We start from the raw sequence: 17,955 nt of genomic DNA on the forward strand, positions 1-17,955 counted from the left end.
TTGACTGGTGAATTGAGAGCTTTGCCTTCCGGATCAGCTCCCTCTCCACCACGACGGACTGGTACAATGCCCACATTACTGCTGACATCACCCCAATCCACCTGTCCATCTCCAGCTCCATCCCAAATACTTGGGATTTAATCTAATTGACAAAATTGGTTTTCTGAACTTGTGTCATGAGTCAATGCATGCTACCCCCCCCCCCTCACCTTTCATACAATCCTGCCATAAGCTTGGTCTCCAAGCATGGGAATGACTTCAGGTTGTGTGTGTGGGGGGGGATAATTTCCATACTGTGTACATTTTTTACACTGATAATTGAGCTGAAGTTTAGATATAATGAGACATTTATAAAAAATCTAAAGTCATGGCCTAGGTCATTATTATATACTAAAGTGCCTTGATATTTGTTGTTGTTGCTAAAAATAAAAGGAATAAACTTAATTTGAATAATACCTTTTGGGCTGGTTGTTTATTTCCCCATCATACTCCACCAGGAATTAATTTTATGGACTGCTATTGGGCAAGACAGACTATAAAATCTCAACCTTCTTGTCTTTAGTTGACTGCATCTACATGGTACAGAGGAAGGTATGTTGCTTTATGAGGAACACAAATGTTTCAAACTTAATGGATTGTAAACCCTGTAATGTGATCTGCTCTGTAAACTTTTATGCACACCATACCAGTCATGCTCACTGGATACATATATATCACTGATGATTTAGTCTGAGTTTAATTTTAAACAGTATTCTTGACATTATACTATGTAAACAATGTCGTAATTCTATAGTCTAAGCTTTATTTTCTCAGATCTGGAAGACATTGCGAATCCTGTAGATGGACACAATCATCAGTTTGGATTTATCGGAGGAGCCTTCACTTTGTTTCAGTTCACTTAATACCTCATGTTTGAAGATTGATTATCCTTTACAAGTTCGGGTTTTGCTCTACATCCTCTTTAGCACTTCTTCTCTTATCACTGTGTTTGGAAACCTGCTTGTGATTATAACTGTTGTACATTTCAGACAATTACACACATCAACTAATTACCTCATTCTCTCTCTGGCTGTTGCTGATCTGCTTGTAGGAGGAATAGTGATGCCTCACAGCATGATACGCTCTGTGGAAACCTGCTGGTATTTAGGAAACACCTTTTGTAAAATACACAGCAGTTTGGATGTCACTGTGTGCACGGCATCCATTTTTAACCTGTGTATTATTTCTTTAGACCGATATTATGCTGTGTGTCATCCGCTTCTGTATCACAGTAAAATTACTCCTAATACCATTAGATTAATGATCATAGTGTGTTGGGGCTTTTCTGCAGCACTCGGGTTTGGGATGATATTTCTGGAGCTCAATATTCTTGGAAATGAAGAGTTTTATTACAATAACTTTGTGTGTGAAGGTGCCTGCATGGTGTTCCAAGCCAAAGTGGGAGCTGTGTTATTTTCTACGCTTTGTTTTTACATCCCTGCAGTAATCATGCTCTGTGTGTATATGAAAATCCTCCACACTGCACAAAGACAAGCTCGTGCAATTCAATCCACAAATGCACAGATGAAGACAGCCGAGGAAAAAGCCAGTGTGAGCAAGTCAGAAAAGAAGGCCACGAAAACATTAGCCATAATCATGGGAGTTTTCCTGACTTCATGGGTGCCATTTTTTATCTGTAACTGCTTAGATCCATTTACAGGATATTCAGTTCCTCCGATTGTGTTTGATGTTTTCCTTTGGCTTGGATACTTTAATTCGACGTGTAATCCGATAGTCTATGCCTTTTTCTATAGCTGGTTCAGACACGCTTTCAGAGTCATTCTGTCTGGGGGAATATTTCAGGCTAATTCCTCACACACTCGATTGTTTTGATTGTTATATTTGAATCCTATCAACATGTTTTTGGTGAAATAAATGTAATATAAAAATGAGTGTGACATTCATAGCTATGCCCTTCCACAATTTCTTGTGCGCACATATGCCAAGGGTTCCATTTCCATCAATGTTGCTGATACTGATCATCACTCAGTTATATAGAACAAGACAGCATGTCAATAAAAGAAAATAACATGAAATGTGGAAAATGAGCCAAATTCAGTATGCTCAGGGATAACACTTTAGCTTACTATCTGCTCCCGAGAGTGATCCCCCACCATCATTTGCATTCATCAATAAGGTGAAAACCAGACCCATTATTAGCTCAAATATTCTCCAATGGATAGAAAAGTGCATGCTATAGTGTTTGAGTTCTGTGCAGTTAGCGATCACGTTGTGCAAAAGTCCAGCTGAACCGCATCCAAGTCCAACTGAACTTCAGCCAACTGCGGTCACACTATGCATTGATCACAGTCGTCAAACAAACAGGACTTTGGGGGCCAAACGTGCTCAGGTGTGGTACGGATTGTTTAGTCTGAGTACATCCTTACAGTGCTTTGAAAAATCAACATTGAAAAATCTATCTTCACTCTAGTACAAATAGACCAAGCACCAAGATTTACATTCATGGCACTTGGCAGTGTTGCAGTTGAGTCACTGAACCTTGAATCCGAGACCAGTCTTGAGTCCACAGTGTTCAAGTCCAAGTCAAGTTCAAGTCATTAAAGAAAATTTTGAGTTGAATCCGACACAAATGACACAGCTGTCACACACACTCTCTCTCTCTCTCTCTCTCTCTAAAACACATTGATAGCTTTGAGTAGTGTGAAGATGTATGTCCCATACCATAGCCTACAATAAATTCACAAAGAAAAAAGTCTTCTATCAGGAATATTAAGGAAAAAGCTGGTGGCACATAAGATATAAATATCCTATGCCAAATTATGGTATGTTACAAAAAATAAAGAAAAAAATCAGTCTTCTTCTCTAATTTACGAGTCCAAATGCACCTAATGCATGAGTCCAAGTCATCAGTGCTTATGTCCGAGTCAAGTCATGAGTCCTTAAAATTAGAGCACAAGTTGGACTTGAGTCCTGGACTTGAGTAATACAAGCCTGGCATTTGTCAATATTTGTCAATGTTGTTCTGGATAAGGGCATATGACAAATTGTCATATGCCCTTATCCAGAACAACATACACTCAACGGCCACTTTATTAGGAACACCCCTACATCCACCTGCTGTTTGATGCAGTTCTCTAATCAGCCAATCCCTCGACAGGATAAAATTGCAATGCATCAAATCATTCTGTGGGTGGTAGAAATGGGCAACTGGACTTGCTTGAAAATTCTTGAAAACGTTTCACCTCTCGTCCAAAAGGCTTCCTCAGTTCTGTCTGACTAATAGGGAGTATCAGATATTTATCCTCTCCTGGATCAGAATCAGAATCAGAATTCTGATGACCAGCTCATCTAAGGTGTCATAGAGGCATCATGTTGGTGTGGGTCACTGGAGGCTGGGTGTGAATGGCGAGTCATTAGGGTGATCAAAGGATTGCCCGTTAGGGTGATCAGTGGCAATCTGACTCTCTCTGTCCTCCTGTGAGTCACCGAAAACAGCTGGGTCCTGGCGTACACCCAGCCGTCTGGGAAGAGTGTCCAAGACCGCCTTGTAGATGTTTGACAAATGATGTCTTAGACCCCCACCTCTGTTCAGTGATGGCCATTCCAGGTTGACAAAAATAGCTTCTTTAACTCCTCGCTCATACCAACGATCCTCTCTGAATTTTCAAGAATTTTCAAGAATTTTCAAGCAAGTCCAGTTGCCCATTTCTACCACCCACAGTTTACTATGACCTGGATGATTGAGAATCTTCACAGACATGTTTCCACGCATTTTGGGATGAGAACCCTTTGACTGGTGCGGGAGTATGAGAAGTGTTCCAGAAAACTGGCAGACTACAGAAACCACCTGCGTTTTAACCTGAGATGCCGACAATCCAACATTATCCCCACCAGCCTATGCCTATTTTCAACGGTTAAAGGACACAGAGCTGAGACAATCCTGCAGAAAGCCCAGAAGCGGCTTCTCAATGAGAGAGTACAAGTACATTTCACCATCGATGCTCTCCAGAACAAGACTAAACTGAGGTTTGAGGAGTTGACAGCCCTTCTTCCCAGTGAAGTTTTGGAATGAGTCTCTGATCTCACTGAGAAGGCACAGCTTTCACAACACACCAAAGGTAAGGAACGACAGATGTGCAAATTTCAAAAATTGCTGTCTAAAACCACCTCCTCCGGCAAGACAGAAGGGCTGACTTGGAGGAAGAAATCTGACCAGGCTACACAACCAGACATAGAAGAGAAATGGGTGAAGAATTTATCCGACAGGGTACTCACCCAATCAGAGAGAGAGGTCTTATCCAAGGGTCTTAACTTTGCAGTTTCACCTGAGTGGATACCGGTAGTAGAACTCATCACAGCCACAGAGACAGCCATCAGGAACAACAACCTGACCAACACGGAGTCAGAACAACTTAGACTGAAGATATCAGCTGCTTTATCCAGTGCAAAAGCACCCCCCTCCAACCTCACCAGCCAAGAAAGGAGGGCTCTTACAGTGCTTCAAAGGGACCAGAACATCACCATCCTTCCTGCTGGCAAAGGGACAAAGGGAGATGCACAGTGGTGCTAAACACAGCGGACTACCACTCCAGGATGACCAGTCTCCTCAGTGATACAACCACTTATGAAACATTGAGGAGGGACCCCACAAGTGTTTACAAAAGGAAAGTTGTTAGCTGTTTGCAACAACTAGAAAAGGACCAAGCCATCAACTGATCTCTTTACTACAGATTGTACCCTGGGGAAGCCATGCCTCTCATATACGGACTCCCCAAGATTCACAAAGAAGGAGCTCCTCTCAGACCTATTATCAGCAGTATAAACTCAGTCACATATGTGACCCCTCACCGAATCCAGGGACACATGTCGGCCGAAACGAATCCGAGATAATCGCAAAAGAAGCATTTTTTTTTCGAAATTTGTGATTTTTGTTTTTTTCCATCATGTGCAAGTTGAGATCTTGAAGAATGCAATCAGTATTTCAGATAATAAATTGCTTTGTTGGAAAAGCATACATTTTTTGTTGCAAATTGTCTCATTTTTGTCAGGACTGTAGCCTGCTGGGGGGTGTGGGTAAATTACCATATGGGCCATTCACATGATGATTTAAGTCTTTTTTTTTTTCCGCGAATCAGCTGTATGATACGAGCTGAGCGCATGGCTACTTAACTGCATACAGGCGTGTGATTTCACTATGGAATGAGTTACTAAACAGAGCGCAGAGGAGCTGAAACACCGCGAAGCAAACAGACGCACGGTATTTACATCGGAGATAACCATTTCTAGCAAAAAAAACCGCAACCTTGTTTTCCAGATTGAATGGAATACTTGAATGATCGGATGATACACGGACCGTTCTAGGATTACATTCCATCGGAGGTATTGGTGTGTGCAAGGCGCCGTTTCTCTTTCTGATGGGGTAAGTTTATTAATCTAAGGCTGTGTGGTTTGTTTTGCATGTAAGGGAGAGTGTTGTGGTTTGGTTAAGCCTAGGTCACAACCGGACGTACGATTTTTTTGGCCATGTAATTTTTGGCATTTCCCAAATCGCTGCGTTTTTTTTTTTGTTCATGGAGAAAGATTCGCGTTGGCCGTAAGTTTGTCTTGCAACCTGAAAAAAATGTAAGCGCCTGTAGAGTTTGTTTGACATGACAAAGAACCTCTGCGGCTCGAAAATCAGCACATCACACGCGCGCTCTCATGCGTTTCATGCGCGTTCTCCGTGTGTTTCTTGCGTTTTTTGCATGTAGACCGGCCGTAGGAGCACATACGGCTGGTTGTGACCGAGGCTTTACATGAAACTAGTGTTGTGTTAGTTGTGTCATCATCGTGCTATCTTTCTTTCTTACGGTGTGAGTAATTTTTCAACCACAAAACGTTAAAGTATACTTTAGGACTTATTTTTGTACTTCATAATTGTGTTGGGCATACTTTGCATGGAAGGAAAATTGACGTGGTGATCTTTGTTTACATGAAAGTAGTATCGTGCTAGCTAGAAGGGGGTAGGGCTTTCCTTAATGTCATGCAGATGAGCACCATTATGTGCCCGCCCTACACCCAGAGTAGCTGAGATGGAAAACTTTGAGGGCGATTTTCTCCCTTTTCTGTTTTAAGAAGTATACACTTTCAAAAGGCCACACATTCTTCAAATATTGTCAGATCTCCACATGGAAGGTATCATTGGAAAGCTTAGAAACTGTACTTTCTGAATCTGTCAATAACTCAAAATGCCCCCGGGCCGACATGTGTCCCTGGATTCTGTGATCTGCCACATATAACATTGCTAAACACCTAGCCACCATCTTGGCTCCTCTAGTTGGTAATACACCATATCATGTCAAAAATTCCCAAGATTTTGCTTCTAAAGTTGCAGACCTCAAACTAGATGCAGATGAAACCATGGTTTCCTACAATGTCACTTCTCTGTTCACCTGCATTCCCACCACAGAAGCAGTCGGATCTGTAAGAAAACGACTCCTTCTGGATAGCTCCTTACTGGATAGAATGAAACTCACCATGGATCAGATTTGCACCCTGCTTGACCTCTGCCTGACTACCACTTATTTCCAGTTTAATGAAAGTTTCTACAGACAGAAGCATGGATGTGCGATGGGATCACCAGTGTCCCCTATTGTGGTCAATTTATACATGGAGGAAGTGGAACATATAGCTTTGACCACTTTTGCAGGAGTTGCTCCCAGCCATTGGTTTAGATACGTGGATGATACCTGGGTTAAAATCAAAATCCATGAGGTGGAAGCTTTCTCGAAACACATCAATGCAGTGGATAGCAACATCAACTTCACTCGGGAGGATGTCAGTGGGAATAATGTAGCCTTCTTGGATTGTGATGTACACATTAGACAAGACAGAAGCCTTAGTATCGAGGTCTACCGGAAACCCACACACACAGACCAGTACCTACTTTTCGACTCTCACCACCCACTGGAACATAATTTGGGGGTCATCTGGACCTTGCAACACAGGGCTCAGAACATTCCTACAACATTAGAGGGAAAAGAGAAGGAGCAGAATCATATCAAGAAAGCACTTCAGAATTGCAGTTATCCCAACTGGGCTTTCCTAAAGAGCATAAAAAGGAACATAACTGACAAGGATGATAACAGGAACAAACGAAAGAACATTGTCATTCCCTACATTTCTGGTCTATCCGAGAAACTCAGGAGGATCTTCTACAAACACAACATTCAAGTACATTTCAGACCCAGTAACACCCTGAAGCAGAAACTGGTCCACCCTAAGGACAGAATACCCAGACACAAACAGGACAACGTAGTGTATGCAATTCAGTGTAGTGATGATTGCACGGATTCGTATATTGGGGAGACGAAACAACCGCTATACAGGCGCTTGGCCCAACACAGGAGAGCCAGCTCCTCAGGCCAGGACTCGGCTGTCTACATTCATCTTAACAACAAAGGACACTCATTTCAGGATTGTAACGTACGCATTTTAGCCAGAGAGGATCGTTAGTATGAGCGAGGAGTTAAAGAAGCCATTTTTGTCAACCTGGAACGGCCATCACTGAACAGAGGTGGGGGTTTAAGACATCATTTCTCAAACATCTACAAGGCGGTCTTGGACACTCTTCCCAGACGGCTGGGTGTATGCCAGGACCCAGCTGTTTTCGGTGACTCACAGGAGGACAGAGGGAGTCAGATTGCCATTGATCACCCTAACGGGCAATCCTTTGATCACCCTAATGATTCGCCTTTCACACCCAGCCTCCAGTGACCCACAACAACATGATGCCTCAATGACACCTTAGATGAGCTGGTCATCAGAATTCTGATTCTGATCCAGGAGAAGATAAATATCTGATACTCCCTATTAGTCAGACAGAACTGAGGAAGCCTTTTGGACGAGAGGTGAAACGTTTTCAAGAATTTTCAAGCAAGTCCAGTTGCCCATTTCTACCACCCACAGTTTACTATGACCTGGATGATTGAGAATCTTCACAGACAAGCCCTATGCACCTCACTCCTCTCATGCTCACTGATATGCTCAGAATGTTTCCAATCAGAAAACCCGTGGACAAACGCATTGTGCTTACTTGAAAATAGCTTGCAAGCAAAACAAAAGATGCAACCAGTTGAAGGGGAGTAAAGTAGCCACTGCCTAGTCACAGATTGGCCATTAGGTAGAGAACATTTGAGTAAGGAATTTGTCATGCCCCCCATTGTCCTATCCCTACTTGAGGTAGGGTACATTTTACTTCGATTTTGAAAAGCAGCTGCTCCTCAACTAACCAGAATCGACTTGGCTTGTTCAGTAATGGAACTTGGCCATAAAGCAGGGTCATTATCTGTTTCACACCAGGAGTTTGAGCCCCCAGCTTCTGGTGTGATACTGGTCTCTGTGTACCCCTTCTGACTTGACAAGACTTTCTCAGGCGATGCCTGGTCTGACAGTGAGTCTCCTGTAATAACAAGAGTGCAGTCTTTGTCGGTTGTGGTATTTGGCCGTAAAGCAGGGTCATTAAGTGTTTCACAACTGGAGTTGGAGTCCCAAGCTTCTGGTGTGAAACTGGGCTCCGTGCACTCCTCCTCACTTGGAAACACTTTCTCAGGCGATGCCTGGTCTGATTGTGGGCCTGAGGCCTGAGCCTGACAGGTCGGGTCTACGCTTGATTGGGTCTGTGAGGGCTCCTGTATGATCAAGCCAGTAGTGATCGCTTCATTGCTACAACTCGGGCCACTGATGACATCATTAATACTTGAATCTTGAGGCTTGTCGAAAAAGTTAGAAATCAGAGGCACATTTTTAAAAAAATCGGCCTGCTTTGCCTCCCTAATTTTTTTGGCTTTTTGTTTTGAAGCCCCACTTTTTTGTTTGCAATCCATATTACTGATGCCAAGTGTAATGTGGGAGTGTTATATCTATTGGATTTTCACTGGGACTTCCTAAATTTCTCACAACTGATTATAATAATAATATAAACACACACACGCACACGCAATACAATAATTAAAGGCAATGAGCCTTTAAAAAGGCTTTGAACCTTTGAAGGTGCAGTGTTGTTTCTAATAATATAATATAATATAATATAATATAATATAATATAATATAATATAATATAATATAATATAATATAATATAATATGGGCGGCACGGTGGTGTAGTGGTTAGCGCTGTTGCCTCACAGCAAGAAGGTCCAGGTTCGAGCCCCATGGCCAGCGAGGGCCTTTCTGTGCGGAGTTTGCATGTTCTCCCCGTGTCCGCGTGGGTTTCCTCCAGGTGCTCCGGTTTCCCCCACAGTCCAAAGATGTGCAGGTTAGGTTAACTGGTGGCTCTAAATTGACCGTAGGTGTGAATGTGAGTGGGAATGGTTGTCTGTGTCTATGTGTCAGCCCTGTGATGACCTGGCGACTTGTCCAGGGTGTACCCCGCCTTTTGCCCGTAGTCAGCTGGGATAGGCTCCAGCTTGTCTGTGACCCTGTAGAAAGATAAAGCGGCTAGAGATAATGAGATGAGATAATATAATATGGGTGGCACAGTGGTGTAGTGGTTAGCACTGTCACCTCACAGCAAGAAGGTCCGGGTTCGAGCCCCATGGCCGGCGAGGGCCTTTCTGTGCGGAGTTTGCATGTTCTCCCCGTGTCCGCGTGGGTTTCCTCCGGGTGCTCCGGTTTCCCCCACAGTCCAAAAACGTGCAGGTTTGGTTAACTGGTGGCTCTAAATTGACCGTAGGTGTGAATGTGAGTGGGAATGGTTGTCTGTGTCTATGTGTCAGCCCTGTGATGACCTGGCGACTTGTCCAGGGTGTACCCCGCCTTTCACCCGTAGTCAGCGGGGATAGGCTCCAGCTTGCCTGCGACCCTGTAGAAGGATAAAGCGGCTAGAGATAATGAGATGAGATGAGATAATATAATATATAAATGGATATAAGCCTTTAAAAAGGCTGTTGGATGCTAAACTGCTGAACAAGTCTTGTTGAACAGGCTGAACACAGAGCAAGGTGTCAAGCTGAACGGTCAGAATGTTGTGAGGAGTACTGAAGCAGGGAGCCAATCTATATAGAGACCCCAAGTCTCCGCCCCTTCTGGTCAGTCCATTGGAAAATCGATATTAGATTTTCACTTAGACTTCCGAAATTTCTCACTGAAAATACACTAGCCCTTACAACGGCTTTGAGGTCATAGCGGCGAATTAAATTGATTAAAACATTTATGTTGTTGATTTGATTGGCCGCCGCAGGCAAAATTCGCTCCTCATTTGCATAATATTAAACTTGGCCAAATATTTTCACTTCGCTTCGCCCTATTCGCTTGCCTTCGCCCCACTTTGCTTCCCTCATAGGAATGAATGGTGAATTTCGCTTCACTTTGCCAAATTTGCGTGTATGTGTCCCCGGCGTGAGGCACACAAGGCATGTTGTTATCTGCCTATGACATGACATGAAGTAAGGAACAAAAACGAACCCCAACACCAAAACCCTTGATAAATCAGAGGCCCTTTGTAAGGACATTTGTAATCAGAGGGCTCTCTTCAGGGGCATTGAAGTAGGGGGGAAAGTGGGACTCAGTCACCAGGGCCCTACATATCGGGGGGCCCCATAGGGAGTCAGGTTTTTTGTGGGGGGGGGGTCCATTTGAGCTACGTGCATAGGGCCCAGAATTTGGTGCTACTCTTAACAGTACGCTTTCCTGTTAGGGCTCTCTCTAGGGCCCCAGATAGCCAGAAGTCACGACCCTTAGCAGGGGCTTTCATAATCATATGATCCTCAGAAAGCATTCCCCCTACTTCCTTGAACCCCTAGTTGGCAGACATTACGGCCTCAAGAGTTTTCATGAGAGGCATGATAGGAGGGCCAGGGGCCCTCTGATTGCCATCCCCCACCACCCACCACCCCACCCCTTCCCTCTGTTTTCTTCAGATATGCCCTATAACAGTGGAAGTAGTCATAAGATCCTAGAGAATAGAGGCCCTCTGATGTCACAATTGGCATTGGCATCGGCATGGGCCCCCCCGGGCCCCTGGACCCCTTGGGCCTCTGGGCGCCGGCCCCACTGGCCCGGTCCATAATCCGGCCCTGATGCTGTGATGTAACTTAGCTCTTTCTGTGGATTTCTTTTCCTCTTATTTAGGACTGTGAGCACGTTTCTTCCAATGGGGAAGCTCTTTGAAATTTTGAACTTTGATTTTTGAACTGAGAGCTCTTTTCCCATTGTTGGGCTGCATTTCTGGACTCTATCCTGCTTTTTCCTTTTTTGCACTTCTTTGACAGTTGATCTCTAATGTCCACCCCCCCTCCATTACCCTTTCCTGTATTTCTCCCATTGGCTGCTTCTCCCCTCCACTCCTCCACTTTTCAGATTAAGACCAACCTCATTCTTTCCTGGTGCACATGAGTCTGCTTTTGGGCCTAGTCTACTCCTATTGCCTTTTGGCTGTGATGGAGCAACAAAAGATTATTGCAGAGGTGTGTACACTCTTTAGTACCTGAGATGCTGCCTTCAGAGCAGGTGACAGGGTGGCCCTAAGAGTAGTGAGGGCCAAACTGTCTCAGCCCATCAGAGCAGCAAAGCATGCACACACCCAGAGAATTTACAACTACTTAAAGGACAGCAGCGACACAGCACGTGTGGCAGGGCATCCAGGCCATCACAAACTACAGGACAACACCACCTGCCTATGACAATGATGCATTGAACAGCTTCTACGCATGGTTTGATGTGCAGAACAGCATGGCAGTGAGGAAGCCCATCCCTCCTCCTAAAGACTAGCTGCTGTGTCTTACCACAGCTGATGTGAAGAGAAAACTATGCAGAGTCACCCCATGGAAGGCTGGTGGACCAGACAACATCCCATTAAAGTGCTCGGAGGATGCGCAGACCAGCTGGCAGATGTTCTCACTGACATCTTCAACATCTCCCTGAGCAATGCATTCATTCCAAAGTGCTTCAAGACCACTACCATCGTCTCCACGCCAAAGAAGTCTTCAGTGTCCTGCCTCAATAACTACCATCCCGTTGCACTCACACCCATCATTATGAAGTGTTTCGAGAGGCTTATCATGATGCACATAAAGACCCTGCTGCCTCCCTCACTAGACCCCCTGCAGTTTGTGTATTGCCATAACCACCCTCAACAGATGACCCCATAGCTACCACCCTTCATCTGGCCTTTAGCCACCTGGACAAGAAGGACACATACGTTCAAATGCTATTCATAGACTTCAGTTCAACATTCAACACAATTATCCTTCAGCAGCTAATTGGAAAGCTGAGCATATTGGGCCTGAACACATCCCTCTGCAACTGGATCCTGGACTTCCTGACTGAGAGACCTCAGTCAGTCCAGATTGGGAGCAGAATTCCCATCACTACCATACTGCCCCCCCCCCACCCCACCCCAGGGCTGGGTGCTCAGTCCACTGCTCTTTGCTCAGCTGACTGAACAATGAGTCAGCATAAAGAGAGGAGGTGCAATGGTTACTAGACTGGTGTAGAGTCAACAATCTTTCTCAGAACATGGACAAGACAAAAGAGATGGTTGTTGACTTCAGAAAAACATGGCGTGACCACTCTCTGCTGTACATTGATGGCTCAGTCATGGAGAACGTCAAGTGCACCAAATTCCTTGGTGTTAAACTGGTAGCAAACCTCACTTGGTCCCTCAACACCAGCTCCATAGCAAAGGAAGCCCAGTAGCATCTCTACTTCCTACACAGGCTGAGGAAAACCCATCTCCCATCCCCCATCCTCAATATATTCTACAGAGGGACTACTGAGAACACCAGAATTGTGGCTGACCCCCCCACACACCATTCACACAATCTTTTTACCCTCCTGCCATCTGGAAAAAGGAACTGAAGAATTCAGGCCTTCACAGCCAGACTCTGTAAGTTTCTTTCCACAAGCCATCAGATTCCTCAACTCTGAAGGACTGGACTGATGCACAGGGACTGTTGAACACACCACTCCCACTGCAGACTTTGCATATTGAACAATAATACACTATCACTTTTCACACACACTTAACTTTCCGCAGATTATCGGTGATGGGTACTGGTTGGGGGCGGCATGGTGGTGTAGTGGTGAGTGCTTTCACCTCACAGCAAGAAGGTCCAGGTTCGAGCCCCGTGGCTGGCGAGGGCCTTTCTGTGCAGAGTTTGCATGTTCTCCCTATGTCCACGTGGGTTTCCTCTGGGTGCTCCGGTTTCCCCCACAGTCCAAAGACATGCAGGTTAGGTTAACTGGTGACTCTAAATTGACCATAGGTGTGAATGTGAGTGTGAATGGTTATCTGTGTCTATGTGTCAGCCCTGTGATGACCTGGCAACTTGTCCAGGGTGTACCCCGCCTTTCGCCCGTAGTCAGCTGGGATAGGCTCCAGCTTGCCTGCGACCCTGTAGAAGGATAAAGCGGCTAGAGATAATGAGATGAGATGAGATGAGATGAGATGAGATGAGATGAGATAATAAAATGAGATGAGATGGGTACTGGTTGGCACTGGACTGTCTGTTTGTGCTAGTTGTCTTTTTTGCATTTGCAGTCATGTGATATTTTATGAAGCACCATGGTCCTGGAGAAATGTTGTTTCATTTTAACGGTGTACTGTACCAACTGTATATGGTTGAAATGACAATAAAAAAGTCTTGACCTTGAAAATATGCTACCAAACAATAAATATGTACCTCCTGAGGCAACAAGCAAGTCCAGCTCATCATATCGGCCTGATTTCCTGCCTTTTTGTTTTTAATCCATGGAGAGTAAATAATGAGGACATTATGAGCCATGACAGATAATTAGACTGGGAATACTGGCCTGGTCTGGGTTTTCCCTGGCCACTGGGACTAAAACATGTGTTAGTAAAAAGAGTGGTGTGTGAGTGTTTTTATAACGGTTATAAGCAGGACATAGCGACGGGTCAGTCCATGTGAGGGAGGATTGATGGTGAGTTACAGATACAGATATGATGACTGTGTTCTGAATGTTGTTATAGATGAAAATTGTATCTTTATTGTGTTCAATATCTTGTTCATTATTTATTTGCAGGAAGCAAAACACCTCAGCAGATGGATTTTGACATGAACTCAAGCCAAATTCTGACGTTGGACATCATTCCACTTTGCTATGAATTTTCAAACAGCTCCTGCCCAAAAGTTGTTTACCCGCTCCTCCTCAGAGTGCCGCTCTATGTCTTTTTCGGCTTGGTGGTGGTTCTGACGGTATTCGGAAACTTTTTTGTCATCCTGAGCATTGTTCATTTTAAACAGCTCCACAAGCCGACGAATTATCTCATCCTGTCTTTGGCTGTAACGGATTTGTTGTTAGGAGGATTTTTAATGCCTCCAAGTGTGATTCGATCTGTCGAGTCTTGCTGGTATTTGGGGAATCTCTTCTGTAAAATTCATAACAGTGTTGATATCACATTGTGCACTGCATCCATTATAAACCTGTGTTTCATATCTGTTGATCGATATTATGCTGTGTGTCATCCATTGTTGTATCAGACCATAATTACACCTTTTGTCACATTGGTTATGATTTCCATTTGCTGGAGCGTTTCATTCGCAGTTGGATTTGGAATAATATTTCTTGGTCTCAACATCCTGGGCATGGAAGACTTTTATCACGAAAACGTTGTCTGTGAAGGTGCTTGTATTTTGTTCCTAAGTGCTGCCTCCAGCACCGTTTCATCTTTGCTCTCTTTTTATTTCCCAGGTATCATCATGCTTAGCATTTATACAAAAATATTCCGTGTTGCACAAAAACAAGCCAAATCCATTCAGGACTCAACAAAGAAAGTGCAATCGATGATAAGCAAAGAGGAGAAAAAGGCCACAAAAACTCTGGCGGTGATTATGGGCGTGTTTCTCTCATTTTGGACCCCATTTTTTATCTGCAATGTTATTAATTCTTTTACTGGTTATATGGTTCCTACTGTATTGTTCAGGATGCTGATTTGGACTGGATATTTAAATTCGACCTGTAACCCGATCGTGTACGCTTTTTTCTACAGGTGCTTTAGGAAAGCACTGTGGACTGTTTTATCTGGGAAAATATTTCAGTCAGGTTCTTCAAGAATTAATCTTTATTCACATTGAGTCAAATATTTTAATGGTGATGTCCTGATGGTTAATACGCGTTTATATCATTATACTTGTTAACATACAAAACACAAAAGTTTGTTCTGGCATAATTTATTCAACTTGTTAAAATCAGAATTAACATAATTATTCACATAATATTTTCAAATTTGTCAAAAAACAAGGAACACAATTTTCTCTTGTACAATGTAACCCATGATTTTTGTGGTTTTTTTACACTGTATTTTTATTCATGTGCAAATTTCTTCCAAGTCAATGACCTACATGCATTAGATTTATCTTGACAAAGAAAAAAATAGTCATCGTGAGAAGCAAAATCATAACTACTGTAACTGCATCGTCACAATGTGTGTAATCTCCAAACTTTCATTAATATTCTCCAGATTATTATTTTTTTAGCTCCAGAAAATTAAGTGCAAAAGTCTAAATTCTTTAAATTTTAGAATTCTTTAAATTTTTAATTCTTAAGAGTTTATATATTGTAAATTAGATTTTTATCAATGAATTTCAATAAAGTTGTCAGTGCAAAAGTCTAAATCTAAATTGAGTTGTTATTTTATAAGCATTTGTACATGGGAAAGAATGATACTAAAACCTTAAAAATATAAATTTATACTATTTGAGGACAATAATAACCTTGGTTTTGTATACGTTTTTATCATGTTGAAGTAAAAGGTGCATCACTTTATAAAAACAAAGCTGATATACCGTACAACACATGATCATCTAAATAATTCAATATAATATATAATATACAGTACTGTGCAGTATTTACAGTATGTGCCCTGTGTTTTTAGTATTCACTTTGTTTAGATCTTTAGTTTATTACATCTTCTCCTTCATCATCCGAGTCAGCACAAAAACATTTTAGATTCCAAACATTAGTTTTTAATCATGAATTAAATATTACAGAAAAAAAGTTTGCATGTCAGTAAAGAAAGCATCATGTTCCATAAGAGACACTTTTCAGACAGTGAAATGAAGGCTGCTGGGTTTTGTGCAAAAACAAGAAGCAAGCGTGAGTCAAAGAGTCCAGAAGAAAAGAACTGAGTCTGGTTCTGTAAGATGCTCAGCAAAACTTACAGCTCACTTCCTTATAAAACTGAACACATTGTACCTGAGAATACCATGTATTGTCTTTTAAAGCAAAGTGTCATCACTGATACAAACACTGATTTTTACATTTATTACAGTTTACTGCTCTTTATGGTCTTACTTTCATACAAAAACACTGAATTTCATTATTGTTTAAAGCATACAGTATTTGCTCTACAGCATTTCTTTGAATGGGCCTAAGACTGTTGTACAATACTGTATTTAATCTTTTTCTAAATCAGTGTAATTTCTGAACTACACAAACAGATCTATTTTTATTCTCCAAGATGCCATCAACTGCAGCACAGCAGTCCCCAAACTCCCATTATCAAGTCAAGTCAACTTTATTGTCAAATGTGCTATACATGCTCGACATACAGCACAGATGAAATTACAGTCCTCTCTGACCCACGGTGCAAACAGGCAATGCAATAAATAAAAAATAGAATAATTGAAATAAACAATACAAACAGTATAAACACTCTAGATAAGAACTAGACATAGACTAAAGACTCATATAACACACACACACACACATATTGAAGCAAATAAACATTCAAGGGCACTTGAGGTATAGCAGGTAAACATGAGATAAGCAGAATAAACAAACTAATAGCTATTAAGATGAGGTAGTGCGGAATAGTGCAATTATGTATGCTGAAGAAGTTTTATCAGTGCACTATATCCTCCAGGTTCTCTACTCAACCACATATCCTCAGTGCCATGCCTCATGGGTGAAATATACAGCGTGTTCAGAAAGTTGATGAATTCAGAGTGATTCCACCTTCCCTGACTTCCACTACTTTGGGAAAATTCACATCTACAAACAAACAAACTACAATGTAAAATGGAAAGAACGCAATCAGTGAATAAAACACATTTTACATCCATTGTGCTGATATGTTGTGGAAAAGATTTTCCCCTTTAGTGTTAAATATTATTGTGGAGTTACAGTGGAACAGATCTGCTGTGGCGACCCCTAACCCCTGCTCTCAGCCAATCAGAATGCTGTAATGAATCCAAAACCAACATGAATCATCAAGCTGAAAGATTACATCTGTCCCTATGTCTGGACTTCAATATTACGACAGCGATCAATGTGTGTGTGTGTGTGTGTGTGTCCTATAAATGTAATAATCCAAGTGATGGCGTCTGTGTATGAATAAACCAGTTTGATGAAAAAGTTTCAGTCAGAGTGCACACACACCGTCTGTCTCATTAGATCTCATTCAGTGTTATTTATTTAATAAGAAAAATGAGTATTATCATTTCATCAAAAACAAACAAACAAACAAACAAACAAACAAACAAACAAACAAACCCAAAACCAAAAATGTGTCTTGGGCAACCTTTCTGTTTCACATTTCCAAAAATCAGCTGTTTTGTATGTATTTTATTTCCACTTTAACCTTACATCTGCTGTTCTTCTCAGCTCAGAATGGCAGATTTTCCACATGTTGCATTTTCAAGTTCATTACAAAAAAAAAAGATCAGTTAACTTTTCAAATTACAAACAAACAGAACATTTTATAATCCAAATTTTTATTCACTCATCACCTGTAAGACGTTTTCTAACAGGGAGATTAATACAGAGAGACACGAGGATGTCTGACACAGCCGTAACAAGTCCCTCTGCTCAGAGGTGTGAAAAAATATCACACTTCTAATGACACACATCACTGCATATTTGTGTTTCTGTGTCAATTTATTATCACATTGAATACGGTTGAATAAATGTCACTGTGGCTGCTTCCGAGCAGACAAAGACATTCAAATACACACGA

At 42.3% G+C, this 17,955-nt stretch overlaps 2 protein-coding genes across 2 annotated transcripts; both read left to right on the forward strand.

The window, feature by feature from the left end:
- The first annotated feature begins 840 nt into the window (after window positions 1–840).
- On the forward strand, window positions 841–1,872 carry LOC132871554 (trace amine-associated receptor 1-like). The gene has a single exon (XM_060905809.1). It carries the CDS (start codon window positions 841–843, stop codon window positions 1,870–1,872), a length of 1,032 nt encoding a protein of 343 aa, XP_060761792.1.
- Window positions 1,873–14,041: 12,169 nt separating this feature from the next.
- On the forward strand, window positions 14,042–15,073 carry LOC132871563 (trace amine-associated receptor 1-like). Its single transcript, XM_060905822.1, has one exon. The coding sequence runs from the start codon at window positions 14,042–14,044 to the stop codon at window positions 15,071–15,073; it is 1,032 nt and encodes a 343-aa protein (XP_060761805.1).
- The last annotated feature ends 2,882 nt before the right edge of the window (window positions 15,074–17,955 follow it).

Source organism: Neoarius graeffei, chromosome 2 (genome assembly GCF_027579695.1).
Source record: "Neoarius graeffei isolate fNeoGra1 chromosome 2, fNeoGra1.pri, whole genome shotgun sequence".
Taxonomy (NCBI): domain Eukaryota; kingdom Metazoa; phylum Chordata; class Actinopteri; order Siluriformes; family Ariidae; genus Neoarius; species Neoarius graeffei.

Excerpts from the sequence above, each read along its gene's own strand:
- LOC132871563 (XM_060905822.1), top strand. The coding sequence starts at position 14,042 with ATGGATTTTGACATGAACTCAAGCCAAATTCTGACGTTGGACATCATT.
- LOC132871554 (XM_060905809.1), top strand. The coding sequence starts at position 841 with ATGGACACAATCATCAGTTTGGATTTATCGGAGGAGCCTTCACTTTGT.